The 24,553-nt window shown below is 48.2% G+C and overlaps 9 protein-coding genes across 9 annotated transcripts; 4 read left to right on the forward strand and 5 right to left on the reverse strand.

Annotated features, from left to right (window-relative positions):
• Positions 1 to 1,116: 1,116 nt before the first annotated feature.
• On the forward strand, positions 1,117 to 2,826 carry HD556DRAFT_1301499 (ferritin-like domain-containing protein). Its single transcript, XM_041299472.1, has 5 exons — positions 1,117 to 1,390; positions 1,447 to 1,666; positions 1,727 to 1,826; positions 1,890 to 1,994; positions 2,047 to 2,826. The coding sequence occupies exons 1-5, from the start codon at positions 1,288 to 1,290 to the stop codon at positions 2,431 to 2,433; spliced, it is 915 nt and encodes a 304-aa protein (XP_041152807.1). The 5' UTR covers positions 1,117 to 1,287; the 3' UTR covers positions 2,434 to 2,826.
• A 455-nt stretch (positions 2,827 to 3,281) lies between these two features.
• Positions 3,282 to 4,405, forward strand: HD556DRAFT_1450831 (ferritin-like domain-containing protein; the record flags this gene model as incomplete). The annotated part of the gene is made up of 4 exons (XM_041307827.1): positions 3,282 to 3,378; positions 3,430 to 3,646; positions 3,702 to 3,801; positions 3,854 to 4,405. 4 exons carry the CDS (start codon positions 3,282 to 3,284, stop codon positions 4,403 to 4,405), a joined length of 966 nt encoding a protein of 321 aa, XP_041152808.1.
• Positions 4,406 to 4,453: 48 nt separating this feature from the next.
• On the reverse strand, positions 4,454 to 5,772 carry HD556DRAFT_141888 (Pyruvate/Phosphoenolpyruvate kinase-like domain-containing protein). Its single transcript, XM_041304430.1, has 6 exons — positions 5,641 to 5,772; positions 5,238 to 5,580; positions 4,962 to 5,178; positions 4,781 to 4,913; positions 4,661 to 4,721; positions 4,454 to 4,603 (listed from the first exon to the last, which is right to left on the reverse strand). The coding sequence occupies exons 2-6, from the start codon at positions 5,553 to 5,555 to the stop codon at positions 4,502 to 4,504; spliced, it is 831 nt and encodes a 276-aa protein (XP_041152809.1). The 5' UTR covers positions 5,556 to 5,580; positions 5,641 to 5,772; the 3' UTR covers positions 4,454 to 4,501.
• HD556DRAFT_1423318 (uncharacterized protein) lies at positions 5,613 to 7,174 on the reverse strand. The gene is made up of 3 exons (XM_041304550.1): positions 6,932 to 7,174; positions 6,556 to 6,879; positions 5,613 to 6,504 (listed from the first exon to the last, which is right to left on the reverse strand). Exons 1-3 carry the CDS (start codon positions 7,050 to 7,052, stop codon positions 5,981 to 5,983), a joined length of 969 nt encoding a protein of 322 aa, XP_041152810.1. The 5' UTR covers positions 7,053 to 7,174; the 3' UTR covers positions 5,613 to 5,980.
• Positions 7,175 to 9,679: 2,505 nt separating this feature from the next.
• On the forward strand, positions 9,680 to 12,070 carry HD556DRAFT_1423345 (ammonium transporter AmtB-like domain-containing protein). The gene is made up of 8 exons (XM_041304551.1): positions 9,680 to 9,975; positions 10,028 to 10,218; positions 10,275 to 10,338; positions 10,391 to 10,493; positions 10,545 to 11,065; positions 11,117 to 11,208; positions 11,260 to 11,448; positions 11,502 to 12,070. The coding sequence occupies exons 1-8, from the start codon at positions 9,951 to 9,953 to the stop codon at positions 11,763 to 11,765; spliced, it is 1,449 nt and encodes a 482-aa protein (XP_041152811.1). The 5' UTR covers positions 9,680 to 9,950; the 3' UTR covers positions 11,766 to 12,070.
• Positions 12,071 to 13,432: 1,362 nt separating this feature from the next.
• On the reverse strand, positions 13,433 to 15,729 carry HD556DRAFT_1459173 (cytochrome P450; the record flags this gene model as incomplete). Its single annotated transcript, XM_041308202.1, has 10 exons — positions 13,433 to 13,689; positions 13,750 to 14,046; positions 14,098 to 14,274; positions 14,391 to 14,435; positions 14,493 to 14,551; positions 14,604 to 14,902; positions 15,023 to 15,104; positions 15,154 to 15,239; positions 15,306 to 15,349; positions 15,406 to 15,729. Coding segments are annotated over 10 exons (1,569 nt in total), but the record flags the coding sequence as incomplete, so codon positions are not given.
• Positions 15,730 to 16,728: 999 nt separating this feature from the next.
• Positions 16,729 to 17,804, reverse strand: HD556DRAFT_1459179 (uncharacterized protein; the record flags this gene model as incomplete). The annotated part of the gene is made up of 5 exons (XM_041308203.1): positions 16,729 to 17,215; positions 17,257 to 17,286; positions 17,338 to 17,426; positions 17,480 to 17,708; positions 17,769 to 17,804. The coding sequence occupies 5 exons, from the start codon at positions 17,802 to 17,804 to the stop codon at positions 16,937 to 16,939; spliced, it is 663 nt and encodes a 220-aa protein (XP_041152813.1). The 3' UTR covers positions 16,729 to 16,936.
• A 3,194-nt stretch (positions 17,805 to 20,998) lies between these two features.
• Positions 20,999 to 22,063, reverse strand: HD556DRAFT_1250036 (uncharacterized protein; the record flags this gene model as incomplete). Its single annotated transcript, XM_041298897.1, has 2 exons — positions 20,999 to 21,119; positions 21,189 to 22,063. 2 exons carry the CDS (start codon positions 22,061 to 22,063, stop codon positions 20,999 to 21,001), a joined length of 996 nt encoding a protein of 331 aa, XP_041152814.1.
• A 126-nt stretch (positions 22,064 to 22,189) lies between these two features.
• On the forward strand, positions 22,190 to 23,389 carry HD556DRAFT_1250116 (uncharacterized protein; the record flags this gene model as incomplete). The annotated part of the gene is made up of 5 exons (XM_041298902.1): positions 22,190 to 22,307; positions 22,369 to 22,621; positions 22,679 to 22,778; positions 22,833 to 22,901; positions 22,961 to 23,389. Coding segments are annotated over 5 exons (969 nt in total), but the record flags the coding sequence as incomplete, so codon positions are not given.
• Between the last annotated feature and the right edge of the window lie 1,164 nt (positions 23,390 to 24,553).

Below are 24,553 nucleotides of genomic sequence, written 5' to 3' on the forward strand. Positions count from 1 at the left end.
AAGATATGGAATGGCAATAGTACCTGAGAACACCCTCAGCTATGTGCTCGAGCGCGCATGGTGCGTCTCGCTGCGCCGAGATGCGAATGAGGTGGCTGTCGGTTTTGATGAGGGTATTGATGTGACCAAGGTCTATATCTATCGTTCACATGGGGATGGAAGTGGGGAGACGAGTTAAGGAAACGGCTCGCAAGATTCTGATCACTTTCTCAAGCTTGTCAAGTATCGTTCTTGATGTTTAACCTCGCGGCCAATTATATGTTTGCTTTGTCCTGAGCTAAACTTCGTCGTGATATGCTATGCTTTCTTTTCCTCCGTGATTCTGTGAACTAAGGTAGCATGTTACAGATTGTACACTGGCACGACCATGGCTTATTTTGGACCAAATGCAATTTGTTTGTTGATTTGTCGATTATAATGTAGCCTCTCTATTGAACACAACTGAATATCGGGATATAAGTATGTGCCAGTGTCGGAGGTCGGATATTCTGGGATCGAAATACTTTGCGCAGACTGCACCCAAAGTTTTGCCAGTTCTGTTTGTGAGCGACAAAACTGATATCCCCAAGTAACCCTACTAGGCTAACAAGTATGTGACACATAGTTACCCGTCTTTCTTCGCTGGCAGACTCTCGGATGCCCAGGTCGACTATTTATCCCCGAGGAAGTTTTGTGCCACTCTCCAGTTCGTTCTGGGACTTCTGCAACTTCTACTAGTAAAGTGGCTAGGCACATATCCGACCTTACGCCGTAATGGCGCTACTAGTAGTGCTAGCACCGCGCTGCAACGATTCGCGTCAAGTGCCAACGTTTGGCTACCCAAGGTATGGAACATCCCAAAAACATTTCCATGCCGACCAGATACTTCTATAGTGCGCGTGGTTTTTCTACCAAGCCTGTTCGAACGGATAGCCTTTGCGCAAAGTATCGCAGATGAGTCCGGGGTGAAAGGACGGATAAGTCAGCTCGTGAACAAAAGTGATCAAGCTTGTTCCTACTAGACAGTAAGACTGGTCGTGCAGGACGGCGCCGACAATAGTAGTTTCGGTATACTGGTCCAATGATAAGCAACGACCATAAGGGGACGCTATTTCAAATATCATCATCAAGCGCCGTTCGACCAGAATGTCACCTAAAAGATTCGCAGGCGATGCTGGCATCGCGAAGCTCATTTGAATGACGTTATACGATTGTTCGGTTTAGCCCCGCATGAGGGTATAAAGCTGGCATCTACTAGACCCTAAGGCCCATTTTCATTTTTTGCACCCCACCAACAGTTCGAGCAGTATGAAAGTCACTCCAGCTTCCGTCACTCTTTTAGTTGTTGCCGCCCTCCATGACTTCTGCGTGGCCGTACCTGCTAAACGTGATGATAGCAGTATCCCAACAGGTGAGTTCGTCGCTTACCCCATCTGACTCAATGATATCATATCACTGTGTTCTTAGACATTCAGATTCTGAATTTCGCACTCACACTTGAACACCTCGAAAATGCTTTTTACACTCAAGGCTTGCAGAAGTATACCCAGCAGGACTTCCTCAATGCAGACCTGCCCACCTGGGCGCGTGGACGATGGAACGAAATTGCACAACACGAGTCGACACACGTGTCGTTCCTCGAGAGCGTAATTGGTGAGCAGGCGGTACAGCCATGCACCTACAGTTTGTGAGTAGAGATTTCATAAGAGCAATCTATACGTCACTGAATGGGCTGTGGTCGCGTTAGCCCTGACACGGACCCGATTTCTTTCGTCACAACTAGTTTCATGTTGGAGACGGTTGGCGTTTCAGCATATTCTGGTGCGGCGCAGTTCTTGTCCCAGTCGGTAAGTTGTGGACCAACCTTAGGGTTTGATCGTAGTCGTGTATTTATTTTATCATGCTCTCAGGATTACATTACGTCCTCGGGTGCTATCCTAGCTGTTGAAGCAAGGCAATCGGCGTGGATCAATTCAGCGATTTTGAAAGCTAACCCGTGGAACACTGCGTTTGACGTATGTCATCATGCTGGTCGCTAATGATCGCTACTCACATATATCTGTCTAGACCCCACTAGACCTCAATCACGTGTGGACACTCGCATCAGGCGTCATCGTGTCATGCCCTTCCTCTAACATGCCACTGCCTGTGAAAGCGTTCCCCGCATTATCTTTCCCTGCTGGTGCTCAGCCGGGCCAGACTGTCCAAGTTTCTTTCAACGCAACAACGGTATCGTCGGTACCTCCACAACTTTATGTTGCGTTCATTGCTGGCCTCGGCGCTACTTTTGTGCCACTGAGCTCTCAAAACACAGTTGAGATTCCATCGACTTTACAGGGTGTCGTGTTCCCTATAATCACTTCCAGTAGTACGGCGGTGACTGACGACGTGACGATTGCTGGACCCGCCTTTTTGAGTTTCCACTTCAACGCTGCTGGCGAGGATGAACTCTAAAGTCCTCTTTGTGGTTATGCTGCTGTATCGGATTTTTTCTTTTTTCTTTTTGGTTCGTGTCTAGTCTATCGATGGAAATTTAAATATATCTACTCGCCAGAACATTCCCCGTAGTACTTATGTGTACGGACACATGTTGTTTCTTTCGCTAGAGCGTTCTGTGCGTCATGCACAATTGCAATCTAGATGTGAAATATTCTACAAATACTGTGTTCCGTATATTGTCCTCCAGGCAATCTAGCAACGTCTCAGGCCTCAGGTGTAGGCAGCCGCAGACCAGCTTGATAATATCATAGGAGGATAAACGTTCCTTCATTGTCGGCGTATCGGCCATCACTGATCGTAAGTCTCCCCCTGCAGGGTGCTTTACGTGGATTGTGGTGGTTTTCCAACGTTATGCATTATGCAGGACTTTATAGTATGACTTTATATTACAATATAACGAAAACAGATCATATATGCCAGTATCTGCGCCTCACTGACTCACTGACGTGCATCATGTGCTTTGACTGACTCCGAGTAGGTTCGGAACCAGTTGATGACAATGTATCATGTTACCCTCTTACCTTTTACTCTCCAGACACATAGTGTCATCCTCCAATTTCCTTGCGATTTGATCAACCCACAGATTTGATTGCATTTGGAGGCTGATAATGGATGACTTGATCCAAATTTTGCCGTCATGGATTATAGCCAAGGGGCGGCTGACATGGGCTGACACGCCTGCTAGTACACATAAAATGTTCCTCTGGTATTCTTTGTGAGCCGCTTCTCTTTTCTTCTTTGGACGATACCCACATTTTTCAGCAAAACCCTACTGTATACCCTTGTATTATTAGCGTTTCACGATGAGGGTCATATTGACGTTTCTCGCCCTTGTCATCCTTTCCTCTTCCGTTCTCTCCCTTCCCTCAGAGCGGCGTGACGGCGATAGGGCACTGACGGGTGAAGTTAATTTTATTTCTCGAAGCTTTAAACTGACGAATACTACAACAGAGATCCAAGCTCTAAATTTTGCTCTCTCCCTCGAACACTTCCAGTACTACTTCTACAAACGGCTGCACCAATATGAGCCGCAGGACTTCTCCAATGCTGGTCTACCGCCCTGGTCGCAGGGGAGATACGCACAGATATCCTCCCATGAGCTTACGCATGCTCAGTTCCTTGAGAATATCCTGGGTGACAAGGCTGTTCAGCCATGCACATATAACTTGTCAGCTCGTTTCTTATCCTTCTTTCACGTGTGGCCTGAATGAACCCTCCGTCAGCCCAGACTCCGATCCGAGATCATTCGTGAAGACCAGCAACATTGTGGAAGCAATAACATCCTCTACGTATACAACTCTCGCGAAGTATCTCTCCGATCCTGTACTTCGATTTCTATCGCTCTATATTGGGATCCAACTCAAAAGCATTTTAGGACTATGTCATTTCTATCAGCTCTATTCACTCCGTGGAAGCAAAACACTCAGCGTGGATCAACGCGGACATGCGTGAAGGTGCTGCTTGGAGCACAGCATTTGATGTACGTGGCATCTCTTCTCTCAACATACATTTTGAGACCAACAATCAACAGGCGCCACTGAGTCTGAGTCAACTATACACGATGATGAGTGGCTTCATCGTATCCTGCCCATCCTCCAATTCGCTGCCGCCGATCAAAATATTCCCCTCACTCACGTTTCCCTCCTACGTTATCCCAGGACAGACTGTACAAGTGTCGTTTTCGCCCGCAGCTCCGGAACACGATTCACACACGTTGTACGCCTGGTTCATCTCAGGGTTCAAAGCGCTCGTTGTACCTCTCAACGCTGATATGACGGTCACCATCCCGGATACGCTGCAGGGTTTTGTGTTCTCGGTAATCACGAACAACAGGGAGAGCGTGTCCGACGATGCTACAGTTGCTGGGCCAGCGTTCTTAGTCTTCGATTATGACTACCAAGGAAACGATCAGTCGCTACCCATGTAAAGAAATCAATGATTTCTCAAGTGCGTCCGAGTCGTTAAACTACATTCCATCGACTTGTACATTTATTGCCGAAACCTACTTCAATTTTCTCCACGATCAGTATCGGGATGCTGGAGCTCCAGGTTCTCCGCCTAATGCAACGATAGCGTTTGCTGCCACCGACTCACTCATTGCACCAATGTCAGAAGCGACATTAATCTACATGACGCAAAAGGAGTGAGCTATAAACGCGGAATTTCAATCAAGTGATCTCACTATGTCGAAGCCTTCCTCAGCACGCTTAAGGGCCTGCTTTCCTGAGCTGCAGTAAATTGCGCTGGGTCATAAACGGATCAGTGGCAATTAAGTAGCAGGAGATTCAGCACACATGCTTACCACTTCTTTCCTTCCTTGTGTGTAGCTTTGAGAACATGTTGGATGACAGATTCCACGTCAGGGTGTGGATCGGGAGAGGGGGGAGGGTATCCCAAGGACAGGGAAAGATCGTAAGGACCAATGAATAAGCAATCTAAAAGATCATATCAGCGATGTGCGCAATTACTTATACCCAACTCACCAATGCCATCCACAGCAGCAATGGCCTCAACATTTTTCACGGCCTCCGGCGTTTCGATTTGTATCATAACAACTACATGTTCGTTCGCAGATTTGATGTACTCGGTAGCATCGATGCCCCAGACGCCATGAGTGAATGGACTTCCAAACCCGCGCCGGCCTCCCGGAGGGAAGCGACTATCGGCCACAATCTCCCTCGCCTTCTCAGCATTAGAGACCTACAGCCCAGCACAGGGTCTAACAACGTTCCGTTCCATACTCTTCCAAAACCACTCACCATAGGAACAAGCACACCCCGTGCGCCTGCATCAAGCGCGTATTTAATCTGCCACGACGTACTATTGCTGAAACCCGTGGCTGGGATTCTCACGAGCGGGCTCGGCGCGTTGGGTCCAAGACCAGTGATAGCCTGAATGGATTCTGCAGCGCCAGGCTGGAGCGATGTGAGGCCGTGTTCGCAGTCTATCATCACCCATGAGAGGTAGGGGCTGGCTTGTGCGACCGCGCGTGCGTTCAGGATACCTGGGAGGGTGATCCAGGCGCCGAATGCAGGCTTGGAGGCCTTGAATGCTTGCAGGAGTGCGTGCGTTGTCATAGCTGGAGATTGAGCGTATTCGGGTCTGGAGATGGGTTTATATAAGTAGGGCTAAGATTATAGTCATGAGGGGTGTTTTGCGGACCGATTTGAGCCGCTGACGCCTTAGTGCTATTGAACTTGCATCATGATCATGCTAAATAAGCCTAGATTTATGTAAAGTCATTCAATTTGAGAGCTGTTGGGGGTATTCAAATGGTCATCTGAGTTAATTTCACGAGAGTGTGTGCTGTACATTACCTGTCCATGCGCACTGCAGCATCGTCACTTAGATGGAGAAACAAACATACAACGACCGCAAACTCAATAGACAGAATCAATGATGGAAGATGCCGGGTTAGGAAGTGGCATCCATCTGGCGGGTCTTCAAGCCTACCAATAAAACGAAATCCATTACATTCGACTGGTGATAAAAGGAGCTGTGATTATGCGTGCTCGGCGGCAGTCGCAGGTTGTATGGGAGTAAAAGTATCGCGAGGGCGCCATTCACGTTCTGTTGTCCAGTATCGTATCCACCTCCACTCCTTTCCCGTCTTTTTATGTACCTTCTCGATCGTCTTGAGGGCGTCCAACAACCAGATATTGGGTTTCTCTGCGTATCTTGCCCTAATCGCTCTTTCCTGTGGAGCCTTGACGGGAGGTTTGTCTTGGACTTGTTTGTGGAGCTCTTCGTACAACGCCTTGGCCACGACACGTGCATTTGCCGAATTATCTTTGAGACATGCGACATAGAGCATGGAACAAGCAGCCAGGTCAGATGAGACAGGTGGGAGCTTGTAGACACCAAATAGAGCTGCGACAGTCATAGAGTCCGAAAGCGGGCGCTTGTCATAGACGGAGTGCAGCATATGTCGCGCGGCGAAGAGAGAGCTCAAAGCCAGACCGTATTTCGAATGGTCTCCAAAAACCTTGAGTGCGAGCGTCGGGCAATTCAACTCCTCACAGCGACCTTGGTTTATATCAGCAGAGAACGGGGCAGCGACAGGGCACTTGGACTCACGGATGAAAGCCTCTGCGTGTATGGGGCGGAACTCCTTGCCCGAGTCTCTCCACCTCGGAAACAGCTCTGCAACTATTTCCAGCTGTTCTGACGAGCTTGCGAGCTGGAACAACCGAAGCCATGCAGTTTGGCGCACTTGGCCGGCTTTGATAGCGCGTTTGCGTCCTGTGCGGTTGGTCACGTACTCTACAAGTTCGTAGAATTGTGGTTCTCGACGCGCAGCGGCGTCCTGAAATTTAGCTTTTTGGACGGTAGCAGACTTGGAGGGGTCCGTTTCAGATGGAGTCACAGACGAGAAGAGGTCGTCATCCCTGGTCTGTTGAACTGCGTAAAATTTGTTGAGCACTTGATGATGCTCTGCTGCCGTGCACCTCACCTGCAGTCGTCAGATGGAAATTTCTGCGACACACTGATCGATTGGCGGCGCTTGCTAGTCGAAAGAAGGCCTGTGGCCGGGAACTTAAGGAGAAGAGGCTGGCCATCCTACGGTGCATCATTCACAAGCTTTGCGGCAGAAACATGAAACTGAAATTTCTTGTCAAACATTGCCAAACAAAGGTTATTTGATAATATCATTTTTGATTCTTCTACTCACCCATGTGCAGGCTCAGCGCTCCGCAGAATACCCGGAAAGTCATCAAATTTTAAGACTCGAAGGCCGACGACGCGGAAGGCACGAATCCCCTGCAAAATGTTTCAGATGAATAACGCTTCTTCGCCCAACGCCGGTGATATCTTATCTCAGACTTTGCGTCTCATTCCAACTGTCCGATAGCTAGGCCTCTTATCTGGTTTCATTCCGCGAGCATTTATTGATCACTAATCATGATATCGTCGGGAAACGGTTCGACTTGATCGGCTCTGTAATGGATGTCTTTCCATGAATTCGTACTTTTAGATTTCGAGGATACGATACATCGTGGTGTAGATTTTCCCTTGACCGGATCACTAGTACTGACTTGTCTCTCAAATTAGCCGCTCCGTTCTATCAGTGAACTTCAGCTCGTGCACGAAGGCGTACAGCACCGCAGATCAACACTCGGAGATCTCATACGTCGATGATAACTCCGTTGCTGTACTCATCCGACGGGCAGCCGCAGAAGTCTTGCTCGAGACCGGTGAATTATTCATATTCCGTTTTTCACTTGGCTTTACGCATTTCACAACTTGCATGCTGTCGATCGTGTCTGTGACTCTCAGACGGCGATACCCTGATATTATCTGGGGTGTGCACGGCATGGGAATCACACAGACGATGAGTGCGATGAGAGTGTCTTGGGAGGTGATGTAGTCACCGTCGCTGGGGTGGAGAGAAGGTGAAAGACCGTAGGAAATCGTTAGCTCACACGAGCTCTGTAGCTCTCTTGTGCTTATTGCAAGCAAAGCCATCATGTGGCACGTCAGCAGCACGTCAAATCCGACTGATCTCAGGTTCAGGGCTCGCTGGCACCACTTCTTCGAATACAAGGGAGAATTCGGGTGTTCCAAACTTATCTTAAAAGTCCCCTGGGCAATTGGACTACAGACGTACGTTTGTTCCTGATATGTCAGGCTCCTTATTTTTTCCGGATGTGTTCGAGTTCACGTTCTATTTATACCGTGCTAGCGGTATTCAGCATCTACATCGCATAGCTGCGTGTCCATGTATGTCAATGTATTCCCCATCCGGGGATGAAGGCCTGATAATCGAGTTAGCCGGGTCGTTTTTGGGTGTGCGTCAACGTGGCCTATTCGCCCCACCGTGCAGCCAATTCACTGGGCGGGCTACACGTATTTTCATCAACCGTACAGTATCGTCATTGAACCCGTCCAGTGATTGATATCCCGGTTCCAAAGATAGAAATGTCCGAGGGCTTTCATTGGGATGAGGGTTAGTATACTTGCGAGGATGCAGACCACGTACTACCCGATTGCTCGAAGTAGGGATCCTCGGGGACTAGGCTCATTCACAGAACAAAAATAACAACGTCACGAGGACGGGGTGACTCGAGAGCCACACCTCTTAGCAGCATGTAACATGATTTATGAGCGATGCTCAGTCGGGTGATGGGCTGAATTTTTGATGCCGTATAGTCCATATCTTTGACGCCCGCTTCGTCGGATAAACTTCGGTCGTGTGAGCAGATGTGTTAGATGTTCCCGACGCTGACGCGTCGACGGTCGGCCATGTATTAAATAGAGTGTGACTACGATGAGGCCGTCAGCGCGCAGTAGTACTCTTTGTAATACTTTGCTTACTTACTACGCGTATTATTGTAGGATGGGGGCCGTTCTCCATATGCTCTGGTACGGAACGAATAGGTTCCGCCGGAGATGAATTTGAGGGACCATTGCACCCATTTGACCTTTTTACTGCTTCTCCCGCGACTGACTGCAAGATGTGACGGGCTGAAACGTCAACATAGCCCTGCATAGCCTACAAGCCAATCCAAATGACACTGCAAATGTACAGCAAGTGCTGCGAAGTGACGAATTCATACATGAAGGGGAATTCCGAACAAGCACTAGGCTGGTACTAGAGGTTCCGTCAGGTACACATGCTAGTACATCCGCGGTCAATCGTCCTCTACCTCTCCACCAAGACTTCAAGCTTGTCAAGTTGCCAGTAAAGCTCTCACGAAATGGTGACAACGATTCTCATGCAGGTGAGGATGTCACAATGTTTTCTGATCGTGTCATGACAACACTTTGTTCCTAATGAGTGAGTACCAGTTCGAGGTGAAGGAGTTGCATGTACGTAAATATAAGCAAGGGTCACTGTCGAAGGAAGGCGGGGAATCAGTAGCCAAACTCGGGTCCATGATGGGAAGTTTCTCTAGAAAGAGCTCACGTTGGTGTTAGTGTGCCATATGTCAATCAGGCCGAGCTTAGGTTTGACGAGTTAATTATGATGGAAAACAGCGTGACCAGACAGCCCGGCGGCGTTGTCAATCTGTTTTAATTTAAGAGTTTTATGAGGTACTTTGGAGTATTAATTTTAAGTATATCGCGCTAGTTAGTATCAATATTTGATCGAGGCGAATGGAGCTTATCGCGCGCCATGCAGACCGCTCTTTGAAAAAAAAAACATTGAAAAGGAAGGTGAGGGGAAGGTGGATGCCGCCTGAATTCAGACTCCGCGCAGGTGATGAATGCCGTACTAGTCGTCGTTCATTGGAGGATAAACCAAAGTACAGCTTATTCATCATTTCTCGTTATCTCTTGCCAAGTACTTAAGACAGCGGTAGCATGAATTCACGTACGGCAAATAGTCCGACGTCAGGTCCCACAGATATTCGTATATCTACCCACACCTGGCCTCCCTCCTTTTCCAAATACCGTACATTATCTTTCATTCGCAGGAACGTTAATTCGCCCCAGCCCCCATCTCATCGTCAACGCGTATTAAGGGCAAGATGGTGAACGTTACCTACGATGCTTGTGAGTCCCCTACGTCATTCTCCTAAAAAATACTCATCCCAGCGCTGTCCAGCTGGCGACCTCTATTCGTCTACTGGAACAATATTCAACTTGGGTGATATTGCCTGGACATTGGCATCAACCGCTTTAGTATGGATCATGATACCTGGGGTTGGCTTCTTCTACTCCGGTTTACTCAGGAGGAAGAACGCCCTCAACATGATCTATCTCAGTATGATGACCGTTGCTGTGGTTTCCTTCCAGGTCCGTCGCACTTTATGAGATTTTAACTGCGCTCTATGTGCTCATAGACATTGTAGTGGTTCTTCTGGGGCTATTCTCTAGCTTTCAGCGAAACTGCCAGCCCCTACATTGGCAACCTCAGTATGCTTTCCCTCAGAATTCAAAGTCTCCACTTTTGACCGCTATTCGTCAGAATACTTCGCCTTGCAAAATGTACTAAACCAACCTTCTATCGGTAGTGAAAGAGTACCGGCCATCGTATTCTGCGTCTTCCAGCTTATGTTCGCTGCCATCACGTACGTCATGATCAGTATCGTCTCTTATTCAGAACACTCATGTCACTCCAGTCCTATGATCGCCCTTGGTGCTGTCGCAGAACGCAGCCGCTTGGGTCCTCTCCTAGCTTTCGTTTTTATTTGGTCCACACTCGTTTATGATCCCATCGCCTGTTGGACATGGAACTCCCAAGGCTGGTCGTACGTCCTTGGTGGTCTTGACTTCGCTGGAGGTACCCCAGTACACATCTCCTCTGGTACTGCCGCACTTGCCATCTCACTTTACCTTGGCAAACGTCGCGGATATGGCACCGAACGCCTCGCCTACAAGCCTCATAATACAACTTATGTCATTCTGGGCACGGTATTCCTATGGTTCGGCTGGTTTGGCTTCAACGGCGGCTCTGCCCTCTCCGCAAACTTGCGTGCAACCCAGGCGTGCATTGTTACCAACCTTGCAGCAAGCGTTGGTGGTTTGACTTGGATGCTCTGGGATTATCGTCTGGAACGCAAGTGGTCCGTCGTCGGTTTCTGTTCTGGGGCTATCGCAGGTCTCGTTGCTATCACTCCTGGTTCGGGTTATGTGGGTTCTCGTGAGTTTTACTTTTTTAGAATCCGTTGAAATTTTTTGAGACATGAATTAGCGGCTGCTGTTTTGTTCGGCTTCATGGCTGGTACCGTCTGCAACTTTGCCACCCAGCTCAAGTTTATCTTCAAGTACGATGATACGCTCGATGTAGGTGAACATCCTATGAGTATGGAATTATCGATGCTCATTCTACATTAGATTTTCGCATCGCATGCCATTGGCGGTATTGTTGGCAACATCCTTACTGGTCTCTTCGCTCAAGCAAGCGTTGCTGGTGCTGATGGCATCGCTGTCATTCCTGGAGGCTGGCTTGACCACAACTACCGTCAACTCGGCATTCAGCTCGCAGATTCTGTCTCTGGGCTTTCTTACTCTTTCGTCATGACTGTCAGTCTCATGTTTCTCCGCCCTTCTTTATCTCACTCTTTGCTCGTCTATAGACCATCATATTGTGGGTCATGCACTTTATTCCCGGCCTCCGGATCCGTTGCGACGAGGAGACTGAGATCCTCGGTGTCGACGATGCGGAGATGGGCGAATTCGCATACGACTATGTTGCTCTTGAAAATGAAGTCATGCCTCGTAGCGAGTACAACGTAGGTGCGTCTTCCGGCAACCGCGAGCCGCAGCACAACGCCGCAACAACATCGCAAATAAGCGAAGAAAAACATCCTGGGGAGGAGGATGTCAGTCGTGTACAATAAGGGTGCATGGGGCCGAGGATAAGAAGACTGCAAGCAAGTCTACCACTCATTACGTTATAGTCTGGTTTCTTTGTTCTAGCGTATTCACACATTTTTGCATGTTCTGTTTTAAACAGTAACATGCGTGTTATTTAGTTATCCGGACTTTTTATTTAACTTTTAAGATCGAGTCACTTCTTGATGGACTGACTTGAAGGCTTGCCCCTTGTTAACCCAGTTACTCGTGATACCCTTGTGTCGTGTAAATACAAGAAAGCCAGAAATCAGAGTTCTTATGGATAAACAAAACAGTAATCATGTGCAAATGCAATTAATTTGCAATGAACAACCTAGAGTGTGTTTAATCTCCCGACAGGTGGGATCCGGACACTTCCTATCATTAATGTGGCAAAGACCGGGCCCCGCCTCTTTTCCTAGTCATCAATCTCAACTTGTGACGCGCGCTGCCCTCGCGCAAAACCGGTCCGTGAGTGACACTAGCGCCACTTCCTTCAATCCCTATCGTCATAGAGCTGACCTGAAGACCCTGTTGATCCAGGGTGTGATTGACATATGTCGCCACCCAGGAGGTTCTACATTGTCGGGCACAATCGTGGACGAAACCAAAGCAACAGGGAGTTTTGACAACGGATCACAAGGTCGAAGCTCATATATCGTTATCTAGATGACTTGCAGAATTGACGAGTCAACCTTGATAGCGACGCACCCGGAGAGGCACGCTTACACTCCCCTCGGTCTTGCCAGTACAGTGCCCAAGCTCTCTACGATCGGCACCGTTGTCCCATCCGCCATGTACAAGGACAATCCGGGACGAGTCCAAACTCGGTCAAAAGTCAAAACGATCCGGAACCAATAATCTTGATTCTTGACAGTGCACTGTAATGCAAAGAGCCTCCCTAGGCACATCCGCGCTCCATCCCGGAATATGAAAGGTAACCCTGCAGGGTTTCTCCGGAAATATGCGGACTTTTGAGCTAGCGGAAGGGTTGGACGTCTGCCCTAAGAGAACGGTTGAGTGCTGCAAGTGGGATGGTGGCTACCGTCCCCTTCGGAATGAGTATGCTCTTGGTAGAGTTGTTGGCAGCTGTACGCAAGGATTTGCTTGTCATGGTCAGCTTGAATGCTTTGAATAATTTTTTTTTGTTGGATACGCACTCATCGCGCAATTTCCTTGACTGCTGCGTGAAGGCAGGGAACTCTGTTTAGTACGGCATCCAGGTAAGGATAAACGATAAACGATCTTTTAAGGAAGCTTCTTTGTAATATCATCATGTAAGGGGGGTTCTCTATACATTTGTCACGAAGCTTCGTTTGAATGTCTGGATAAGTTCTAATGTGCCCACTGTAAAGTTGGAAAACAAAGTGACAGCAGCGGACTGTTTGAAACCATGGTGACTGATTAGAATGCAAGGAGTGGTGGGAATGCGCATGCAGTCTTTTGCTAGATGAATGCATGTGGTCTCAAAGCCCGCGAGAAGGAGAACCTTTGCCTGGCGATTACGGAGATCAGTGTCACATCGTTCAGGAGAGTTCTGTGAATTCGTATACCTCGTCTAATATTTCTTGTGGAGTCAGTCTAACGCTCTCACCAGATTCCTCCGCTTTCACTGAACAACAATTTCAGAGTTTACAATTTGAATCCGAAGGGCGGGACGCATACAACAAACCCAAACATGATCGGCAAATTATGCATATGGATCTTGAGGTCGATGACTGGAGGTTAGTATACAAATTTCTTACCATACCATTACATAGTTACAGACCGTAGTCAAACCTCATAGCGACGCACCCGAAGAGGCACACTCCCAGCCTCAGCACTCCCAACCGCCCTCGGCCTTGGTAAAGATCCCAAACTATCCACAATCTGCACTCCAGGGCCATCCATCTCAAACACAAATTTTCGCACGAGGACGAATAGTACAGCCTGCATGGACGAAACTAGACGCGGTCAAAACAATCAGGAATCAATATTCTCAGTGCGTACCTTGAACTCTGCCAATGCAAAAAGCCTTCCTAGGCACATTCGCGCTCCATCACCGAATGTCATTAAATGACGGTAGCCATGCAGGGTTTCTCTGGCACCGAGCATACCTTCATCCCCTTCAAACCACCGGGAAGGTTTGAATGCCTTTGCGTCAGGGCCCCACATGCTAACAGAGCAATTGAGTGCAGCGAACGGGATCACGATCACAGTCCCCTTCGGGATGCACACGCTGTCCATGAAGTTACCGGCAGCTGTGCGCAAAGGTTCGCTGAGCGGGATCACGTCGTCTTGTATAGCCTGTTGTAGTCAATTCGAGTAGTTTGTGTTGCATCTGAGCGGGATACACACCAATCGCGAGAGCTCTTTGAGTGGTGCATGGAGGCGAAGAACTTCGTTCACCACAGCGTCCAGGTAGGGAAGCTTATTCGTGAGGTCATCGTATGAGGGGGTTGGCCCAAACTCTAAACACTCGTCGCGAAGCTTCCTCTGTATGTCTGTATTCTGTGCGAGTTCTACTAAAGCCCACTGTGGAGTTGAGAAACATGGTTGGAGCAGCGAACACTTCGGAACTTACTGTCATGCTCACTGATTAAATTGGAGCAATAGTGAATATCTACTATTCTTTTGCGAGATGAATCCACGTTACCTGCAGTAGTCTCAAAGCCTGCGAGAAGCAGAGCCCTTGCCTGGCGGAGACGGAGGTCAGCGTCCCATCGTTCGAAAGAGTTCAATGATTCGTGTACCTCGTCTAGTACTTCTTGTGGAGTCAGTCCCGCGCTCTCACCATATCCCTCAGCTCTCACTACGCAACAATTTCAGGGTTGACAATTTCGCAAATGAACGGCAGAACTCACAAAGCAAACCTAAACATGATTTGTCTCCCTGCTCAGCGCCGCCAGTTTCATTTTCCTTGCGTGTACGCGATAGCATCTCCTGGCATATTTTGCCAACTATCAGGCGAAGCTTTAGGGAGAATCGTATGGCAGGCAATGGCAGCTTCAGGATGAAAGGAAAGTTTTGTGCCAATATGATCAAGTTGCTAGGAACATTGGTGGATGAACCAAATGCATCCAGGATGTGCCCAACGTCGGAGTCATTTCCATCGAGTGCGCCGAAGTCATGGGACAGGACGGCTATGCCCACGCTGTCGAGTCTATGTCGCAGGGGATGGATAAGACATCAGCCTAGTAGAAAGAAATGGATATACATACGAGATATGATTCATCCTGCATAATGTATCTGAGTGCGCAGGTACGAAACTTTGAAGGAGAACTCAGAAAAGTACCATTGTTGAACATCAATGGTTGCGCAATGAGTTCCTTGGTTCAATTCTATCTCATTGTCCCAGGCGATTGCTGTCTGTAACACATTTTAAGTGAAATTCAGGGTGAATTGGTTAGAGACCGACCTTGTGAGCGGCATCATGGAAAACAGATGTCAAGTTGCGAATGACAGCTGCGGTAAAGGCGGGGTTGAGAGCCTTGCGCTGCCTGACGGATGAAAGAGAATCGCATGGATTTAGCTCGACACAACTTGCAAGTCGCAATTCTACTAACCTTTGGTGACTTTCACCATCGGCCCACAACACTCCTCTTCCGATCTATCAGTTGCATAAGCACGCCGTTACACTATAGCTGTACAAGTAAAGAGACATACCACTGTTTGAACGACGATCTTGTTGAATGGAGTTTGGTTATACAACCATGTGTCTCTTGCAAAGAAATGAGATATTGCTTTCGGGTCCCATAATACGACCCTGGACTGTCCAAAGACACCCGGAACCTTGTACACTGGACCATACTCCTTGGCCCAGCGTTCGTACAATTCAGTTGTAGCGGTAGAATCTAGCATTGTCTTGGCGAAGCCAAACACCCAGCCTGGGCTCTGAGGTCCTCGTATATGTGTTGTTCGTTGTCTTCGGCGATAGACTTGCAGGGGATAGAAGAGCGCCAGTATCACAACCGCGATACGTGTCGTTGAGCCTGACAAGGGCGAGACAAGACAAAGGTCCTTGAAGGCAAGCCAAATACCCCTGGCGCAGGGCTTACTTTGCAACAAACCTATGGTATCAATCACTGGCAGTACCCGCTCTCAAATGTTAGCCACAGGATAGCAAGGGGGCGGGTGAGACAAAGCCAGCTCATACCCGTATATGTCTAAACTGGATTTCCAACCAAATGAAAGAAAAGAAGACATTTGCCAGCGGGTGGGCCCAGTCAACTGTTCGCCGAATCCCGATAAATATCCGACTTGGTTGAACTGACCAGTTTCACAGGGTTCAAACAGTCTGTCTATATCTATGGCTGTGACGGTTGATCCTGACCCTCATGCTTCAAGCTATTTGAAAGACTGGCGATCGTTGCTGGACTTTCGTGTTTGTCATCCTGCATGGCAGTGATTCGGACGTCCACATCGTAAGTGCTTCATGCAGCGAAACAATTTGCGGGTAGAACTGTGGGGAATAAATTCTTGTTGGGGTCTTATGGGAAGGCAAAGATAAAAGGTATCACCATCATGTAAGTACAGGACGGCAAGACAGCCTTAGACAGGTCACGATTACAGCAGAAAGGACAGAAAAAAATGATGACCAATAACTTACCGGCAAATATTCAACATCTTGAATTTGATCCGATGATATGGAAGACAGGACAGCCGCGCTCACTTAGGGTCTGTTCGGATACACAAATTTTGCCACGAATTTTCAAATTTCAAACATATGGTGCTTTGTAATGTTTGGGGGTCAGTGTGACATATGTGACAAAGCATATCAGCCCATCGATAACATGCCAGCTACGCGATCTAACACTAGATTGACTCGTTCAAGTCTCAGCCACCGTGGACGTTCAAAGAGCACCATGGTACGTGGAAAGAAGAGCGCACCGGAGTGTCAGGACCCTGAAACCAAGGACCGATGTTTCTGGACACTGGACGATGAAACACACCTCATCCAATACATCGCTACCCACCGAGCTAAGGGTGGTAACTAGTGATGTTCCGGCCCGGCTTAGGCTCAAAGCCCCGGCTTAGGCTTGGCCTCGAGGGGCTTAGGCTCACAAGATTCCTGAGCCTAGGCCGTGAGCCCAAGCCAGCCCAAAGCCGGGGCTTAAGCCCAACCAGGCCGCGGCTTTTCGCAGCCAACAGACAGCTCAAGACCACTGTGGCATTAGGCAGCATAATTACAATATATCTAGTAAATGTCCGTCTCAGTGTCTGACACATCCTCAGCATCATCGCCCAAAAGCAGAATGTCCCAACCTTCTTCGTCATCACCAGTCTCTTCCACTTCCACTTCTTCATCATCGTCGTCCAGGTGCTCCAACTCAACGAGAGACGATGGCGCAGGCTCCCAGAACAGAAGATCGTGTCGTAGTGCACATTTAAGACACTGGAGTGCTTCGACGATGTCGGCCTTAAGCTGGTTGCGTCGTTGAGGACTTCGCGAATTAACTTCTTGAGACTGCCAGTTCTGCTGGGCTTAGTTGTGTGCTGCGACGTCAATGATGTCACTTGGTTCAGCTGAAGATAACGGGCTTTGAACTAGTTGTAGCACATTCAGATTAAGTTGATAAAATGAAAAAGATGACTCACCACTGTCTCCGCAGTAGAAAGCACGTCATCGTGCAGATCCTCTGGCCAATGCTTCGTGAAATATGACATTTTCCCTGTGGGGTTGAGTACTGAAGTGCAAATGTCAGACTCGCAGTCGTTCATGAAAAAATAAACAACGTACACATTAACAATACATACGCAGCGGAGTGTGTCGTCTTCTCGTAATACTCATCTACTTTTGCGGCTGCATCTTTGAGCGCGGGAGCAAACTTCGCATATTTCGACCTTTCTGCGCGCGATGACCAAGCCTTGTGAAGAGTTTCGAGTGCCGGAATTCGATGTGAGTAACGTCGACCAACCGAAGCACAAATAAGACATGGCAACTCACTGCGACATATGGACCGTCGAAGCTGATAAGAGTGATGGAAGTCAGAAGGTCGAAAAGACAAAAATAGAGTCGGGAAACGTACCTCCGGTGAGGCTTCTATGGCAGTGCCACTGAACATACCAAAGCCACGGCTTAGGCCGCCGGCTCAGGCTTTTCGAAACTCAAGCCCAGGCCCAAGCCTTCCTCAGGCCGTGACTTAGGCCTGGGCTGGGCCCGGCTTATTTGGGCCCGGCTTGGGCCGGCCCAGGGCCTCAAGCCGAGCCGTGCACATCACTAGTGGTAACGGAATGAACTTTGACAAGACCTTCTGGACCTCTGCTTCTAATGAGACATCTAAACATACCACACAAGGTGCGCTGAAGACAATTGATGCATGCCAATCGAAATGGGTGCGGGTAAGTTCTCATCATGTTGCACCAGTACTAGAGTCTATACTAATAAGACCTCCAGCTCCGTAGCACGTTTGGTGTTGTAGACTCAATTGCGACCTATTCTGGATGGGAGTACAGTCTGGAGCATGGCGCCAACATCACAGCTGAATCTGAGACGGTATGGACTGACTACATGGGCTCATCGAAAGTGAGTGCTGTCAATACTCCGCTACCACTGGCAACTACTAATATGATCCAGGCTCCTATCACTGCAAGGAAGTTTAAGAATAAAGGCTGGCCCCACTATGAAGCAATGAAGGAACTCCTACCATCGCCAAATACACGTGGAAGCCGTGCTTTCTACACCCGCATGCCTGCTGACAACGCTGCGCTGGTAGGGGCTCCGAGTCACGCTACCTCTTCTCACCTCCCAGATGGCATCAGTTATGATGAAGCCAATATACTCGACCAGGAGGAAGCGTTGAATGACATCGAGTCGCAGGATGTAGATATCACCATGATGCCGCCACCCTCCACCATCATGACTGAGCCACCCTCTCTCTTTGATCCGATGCAACGGCCCACCTTCACTCCCTCTACACCAGGTACTTCTACCATTGCCAGCGGCAAACGAAAAGCAGCTGGAGAATCAGGTGATAACATGAGATCGCTTGCTCGCCCTCCGGGCTCTACGAAATCTGCATCCGAGTCAGGGAAGTCCATCAAGTCACCACGTGTGGCTGTCCCAGAAGCTTTCCAAAGCATGTCCAAGGAGATTCGTGGTCTCTCCACCTCCTTCGATCGCGCAACAGATGTCATGCATGAGTGCGCAACTCAGGTTGCCTCGCGCCCCACAGTGGATCCCATTCCGGTGCGCAAGCAGAAGGCTATCATCCAGCTACAGAAGGAGGGTCTGGAGGACCATGAGATCGTCGAAATTATCAAGCATTTCCAAGCAGATGTTGCCATAGCTGATTCGTACCTTGTCATTGAGAAGGAGAGCGTCCGGAAGCTTTTCTTATCGACATACTTGAAGTAAATTTTCGCTGTATCACCTTCGCATTTGATATTGTTAGTAGTAGTAGCAGCACCAAATACTATGACACTTTGCTGCTCAACCGTCTATGAAAAATCGGTGCAAATGACTACATAAAATTGACGCAAACGACTACAAAAGATTGTCCGCTATGACTGACTGACCTCTCTGCTCTCTCGTCAGATTGTAGTCCTCCCACATGCGAAGGGCGATCTCGTCACGATGTCGGTGTGCACGTGTGCGTGCCTCTGCAGTGGGAGGACCTTCTGCAAGTGTGCCAACATTATACTCCGGCTCATTCACATCAACCTGGCGGTAGTCCATCATGTCGTTCGGGTCGTGAATACGGATGACGTTGTGCACCAGGCACAGTGCCGCAGGTATACGAGCCTGCACGTCCATGTTATAATGAGGTGGGAGAAGCAGGATGTTGAAGCGGTTCTTGAGCACACCAAAAATACGCTCAATGACGTTTCGGAGCATGGCATGACGTAGATTGAATAATTCTCTGTGATTACAGGGCCTACAAAACAATGTAAGTACAAGTTAGCTTAAGTTGAACATTACTTACGCCTGATGTCCACAACCCCATTCAGCAAGATGGTAGCGTACTCCACGATACGGCACAAGTAGTTCATCGCATGCAGCAAATCCCGCATCAGCAAGATAGTATTTGCCTGGAGGGATGTTGAAGTCTGTAATGTGAGCATCATGATAAACACGTGCATCGGCCGCTGATCCCTCCCAGCCACTCAGTATGTAAAGGAACGACATGTTGAAGGAGCAGGCTATGAGACAGTTCTGAGTTAAGTTGCCTTTACGATCGCGAGTCACATCGCGATCCTTGCCACTAGGGTGGCATGCGATATGAGTACCGTCTATAGCACCGATGGCATTGGAGAAGTATGGGAAGAATTTCGGGTTTCGAAGGACTTCGAGAGGTGTTGGACTGTCTGCGCTGGGTAGCCGGACATACAATGAATAAATTGGGGGGGAGGAAAATGCGTTGAGAATACGTTTGAAATACCTTCAAAAAAAATGAGTGAATTTATCACACTGGGGAATCACATACTTTGATATCGTGTCATTGGAGCGTTGAAAGCGTTCACCAAGATGGCGAACAGAGAGACCTGTGACACTTGCATACAAGAAGATGGCGAGCTGCTCCTCAAGCGGGACATATTTTGAATTCCTGCACCCTGAATCATGAAGTAGATTCAACAGTACATAGAACACATGGCGCCGCACACCAAGTTCACATCGTATGCGGTCTGGATGTCCTGTGAGGAGCTCATTGACCCATGCCATTCCAGACAAGGCGGAAGTATGATAGGGCTGCTTGTTGTAGTGAGTGTGTGTGTGATCTTGGAGTACTTGGCCAGCAGCATCAGCAATAGCCATTGCTACACGAGCAGCACCGCGGAACATCGTGTCTATCCAGTGCAGCTCATTTACATCCAGCTGGTCGGAGTCCGCTGCATTAGCATGATTGGACTCTTCATCCAAACTGTCATCATGTTCTTCAATGACAATATCATCTTGGTCTAGTGGATCTAGCAGGTCTAGCATATCGAAGTCGGCATTGAGGTCGTTGGGATGCATTGCGTGGCACAATAGGCTCGGTGACCGCTATCAAATTCATTATCATTAGCATCAGCGTGACATCATTTTCGGTCTCCGACTATTTGGTCTTGTATGTGTTAAACTGGAATTTTGAAAATGGCTGATGTCCGAACAGACCCTTAGTCATGTCACAAACACATATAAGGCAATAGGACACCGTGCACTTCGAACTCGAATAAATAAGTTATTTACAAGTGTTCTTTCTGACTTGGAAGTGGCTCTGCCTGGCAGCGTTTCATATCATGATTACAAGGTCCATCGTAACTCGTCAAAATAAGTCTCCTAAGCATATACTTTCAACCCAAATCCTGGCCACTTGCAGTAGTGGTTACAGAGATGCTTTGCCTCAAAGTCGTCCACCACACTTGCGATGTTCCCATCACCAAAAAGATCGTTTCCTTCGCTGACCGAGCTAGAGAAGCAACACCAGTTAACAAAGGTCGCAATTCATAGTAGCTGAAAATGTACACACCGGTGGGTCAAAATCTGAGGATCAGTCAGAAGCTCAGTGCTGCCTTGATAATCAGAAATGAAGGCCAGACCCTCTGTCTTTGCGTACTGAATGTGCTGAGTAAATGCAAGAAAGACAGCTAGGTCATAGCCATATTCATCCTCATCGAGCGACGGTCCATAGTCCTTGTTGTGGATGAATTTCGTGAACGTCTGATCATCAGGAGTATCAGATGTCACCCGCTCCTCAAGGAGATATACCGCCGAAAACATCCCTGCCTTAACATCCGCCATGGGAGCTTGTTTGGAAGTGGCCTGAGTGTTCGACGAGTGGTGGGAAAATGCTAAAGCAATGCCTGCATCCACGAAACGCACACGGGGTATTTGGAAAGATGGAGGACTCGGTGCGGCATTGACACAGTGATCAATGTACTCATAAGTGAAGTTAAGGAGAGATTTTGCCCAGTACAACACGTTACTTTCATTTAAGAGTTTTTCGTGCTCATCTGCTAGTGCGTAACGTGAGATCTTGAGTGTACTGGATCCAGCAGCGTGAGAGGGAGGTCTATGAAATGGCCGCTTGACGACGACGACCTGCTGAGCGCGCGACCCGAGGCCACTGGAGGACAGGGGAGATAGTGTGAGCCATCCTGGATGTGCTGTCTTAAAAGCACCAATCCCAATCATGCTGCGAAGGGGGACGTATAGGATAGAAAGATGTACCCCAAAGTTGATGCCACGCCCACTTTTCTTCCGCGAATTCCCCTCGTATACAGCTGATATCTCTAGCGTAATGGTCTCTGCAGGGGGTGGAGCATATGCTAGTTTAGCCCATCGTTCACGCTCCAGACTATACTGAGCATGGTGCGCAGAATATCCTGCGGCACTGGATACCATGTTCTGGTTGGAACTGGCCAGTGATTGTTGCCAGGATAGAGGCACGGCAATATCTGGGCCTGAAATGCGGCCCATGTGCGCAGTGCTACTGGAGGGCTGAGACAAGAAGGGTACCACGCGGGGCGGATTGATACTGGAGTAGAGCCATTCTCTGGTCGTATCATGTGGATCCGAGTCTGGCATTCTAACCGCAACCCTCAACTCATTCTCACATACTATCTTGAGACCATCGAGAGACTAGGTCGTAAGTTCGTTTAAATAAGTATCTATCACACTGTTACTTATTAAAGCTGCCTTGCTTGTAGATATTCCGATGGTGACTCAGAGCGATCCCGGCACTGAAAACTACGGAATCACAAATGCTCATACCATGTTGCGTCAAATGTATGATCCGGCACTGCAAGGTACATTACAGCACTGCTGGATGCGGACGAAGAAGAATGTGAAACCGGAGATTACCTGGTCTCAGTTACGGCGTTGGTTTACTCCTGGTTTTGAGACACTTTTGGATGAAGGAGTGGAGAGTGGCTGGTATGATAGCGATAACACCCTTCAGGTGTAAGTAACTTTCGCTCTGGCTTTCCGACATTTTGATGCTTACAGTCATACATTTAGCATGATCTTCCGTTGGGTTTTCATTCCATGGTTGCAGTGCGAGCTAGATAGGTATCAGGACCGTGTTAATAACACCCTCAAGAGGCCAGATCGCAACAAGGTATTTAATAACACTCATCTACATTCATTTAACGCTTACGATCGGGTCATTTAGGTGCTTCCACATGGTGTGCCTAACCTAATATACGAATCTCCAGAAGACTTTGGCACCTTAGACTTTAAGGTATGTTTCGTTCAAATACTATTTGAACCGCGTTGTAATTAACTGGCTTATCATTCTAGGTAACAGTCAAACAAGACGCTATAGACCACATCTGCAGTGTCTATGTGAACCCCGATCATCCTGTCTTCGATTTGGTCCCCCAACCACTCAACGATTTTATTCAACGCTGTTATGATGAGCTAGGTCGTCCTCCAGTGACTCGCCAGTCCGTGTGGACAATCTACTTAGATCTGTATCATTCTATGCAGCGCTCTGTACAGGTTCCAGCTATTGTCAGGTCTCTTACAGATATCACTGATGCAGACGAAGAGCCTTTGCCTCTTCTTGAAAACCAAAAGGACCTCTTTTTTCGTGAGGACGCTGATGGCGCATACTACATGGGTGGCATACATGGCGGACTGGGTCTTGGTAAGTTTTCTCTCAGCTTTAACAGGGTTCGTCCTAAGTTACTGCACAATAGATGCATCAGATCATCGCCGGCTGGATGAACTAGCTGAGTTGGATGAACCAGGCGCACACTTACTGCCTGCAGCTCCAATCGTGGAAGAGGAAGGTTTAGTTGTTACAGATTTCTCTGATGAGGAGGAGGATGACGAAACATACGACTGGTGACTCATTGCAGAGTTCGTTTCTTTGTATTTTTGACTATCTTGTTCATTGGGGCAACGCGCTATATATAATAGAACGGCACTTGGCCATACATTTATTTGAAAAAACAAAGCTGGCAAAGGTGTACGGAGTCCTTGCATCACACCTGCCTAGTATGGGGTGTGGTCACACTATGTAACGAGCGCGGCTGTCCTGTCTTCCATACGATGAAGACGTGGATCCGAACAGTCACAAACTTGCAAGGCCTAAGACGAAGCAATTCGCTCATTGGCAAATGCAAGCTGAGCACTCTTTCCTTGCAGTTAACCCTCCTGGATTATCGTTACTTTTCATCCACTTCAACCAGTTCATGTTTGTCAACGTTATCAGGACGGCAAATATGAAGAAATGTCTTCGGCGGTACGCACTTCACGGTAGCCTTCCAATCGACAGAATATTGTGATGTGTGCCTCTTACTACCTGCGACCTGCGAGTCTATCAAGGGGTACGGATCTGTTCTCATGAAGCTATCGTTTCCGGCGCATCTAACACAGAAAATGGAATACGCCCGTCGGATCATGTGTGTTGATGCGTCTTCGCAGAATCATGCCAGAGAACAAACGATTCCCATGTTTCTGTCCGTGGTGCCAGGGAAATCATTGGAACCTTTGAACCGCTTGTCGTGGCTCCATCGATTCATTTACATTTTCCACGGGAGTACGACCATTACAGTTGACAGGAATATCGAGTCGCTATGCTCACTTCTCACTGGCATTATCAATTCTCAAATTAGCACACATCCCCTCCGCTCGTCCCTTCACAACTTTCTCAAGTCACGGAGTCATATAGTTCTTCGTCAATGTGTCACCTTACCTCAGCGTCAGTATGCCCATACTTTCTTGTCTGGTCTTACTCCCCACAATTACAAGCTAATATCAAGCCTGTTTCACGATCAGGGGAATCACGCGTGATGGACCGTACTAAGTTACAGTACGGTTACAACTTGTGTTTTGTCACGTGAAGCACCAGCATTGACAATGTTAATACAGGGCGACGATACAAAC

The sequence above is a fragment of the Suillus plorans genome, assembly GCF_016647745.1.
Source record: "Suillus plorans strain S12 chromosome Unknown HD556scaffold_113, whole genome shotgun sequence".
In the NCBI taxonomy this organism is placed as follows: domain Eukaryota; kingdom Fungi; phylum Basidiomycota; class Agaricomycetes; order Boletales; family Suillaceae; genus Suillus; species Suillus plorans.

Bases quoted from the DNA above. Each gene is read 5' to 3' on its own strand.
- HD556DRAFT_141888 (XM_041304430.1), bottom strand. From the start codon at position 5,555: ATGACAACGCACGCACTCCTGCAAGCATTCAAGGCCTCCAAGCCTGCA. The intron at 4,914-4,961 runs GTGAGTTGGGTA...ATGATCTTTTAG, and splicing joins TGCTGCTGTGGATGGCATTG to ATTGCTTATTCATTGGTCCT. The intron at 4,604-4,660 runs GTGAGATCACTT...TGCGTCATGTAG, and splicing joins CTGAGGAAGGCTTCGACATA to ATTAATGTCGCTTCTGACAT.
- HD556DRAFT_1423318 (XM_041304550.1), bottom strand. From the start codon at position 7,052: ATGATGCACCGTAGGATGGCCAGCCTCTTCTCCTTAAGTTCCCGGCCA. The intron at 6,880-6,931 runs GTGAGGTGCACG...AATTTTACGCAG, and splicing joins TTTCCATCTGACGACTGCAG to TTCAACAGACCAGGGATGAC. The intron at 6,505-6,555 runs GTGAGTCCAAGT...ATATAAACCAAG, and splicing joins ACACGCAGAGGCTTTCATCC to GTCGCTGTGAGGAGTTGAAT.
- HD556DRAFT_1423345 (XM_041304551.1), top strand. From the start codon at position 9,951: ATGGTGAACGTTACCTACGATGCTT. The intron at 11,066-11,116 runs GTGAGTTTTACT...GACATGAATTAG, and splicing joins TTCGGGTTATGTGGGTTCTC to CGGCTGCTGTTTTGTTCGGC. The intron at 11,209-11,259 runs GTAGGTGAACAT...ATTCTACATTAG, and splicing joins AGTACGATGATACGCTCGAT to ATTTTCGCATCGCATGCCAT.
- HD556DRAFT_1301499 (XM_041299472.1), top strand. From the start codon at position 1,288: ATGAAAGTCACTCCAGCTTCCGTCACTCTTTTAGTTGTTGCCGCCCTC. The intron at 1,827-1,889 runs GTAAGTTGTGGA...TCATGCTCTCAG, and splicing joins CGCAGTTCTTGTCCCAGTCG to GATTACATTACGTCCTCGGG. The intron at 1,995-2,046 runs GTATGTCATCAT...ATATCTGTCTAG, and splicing joins CGTGGAACACTGCGTTTGAC to ACCCCACTAGACCTCAATCA.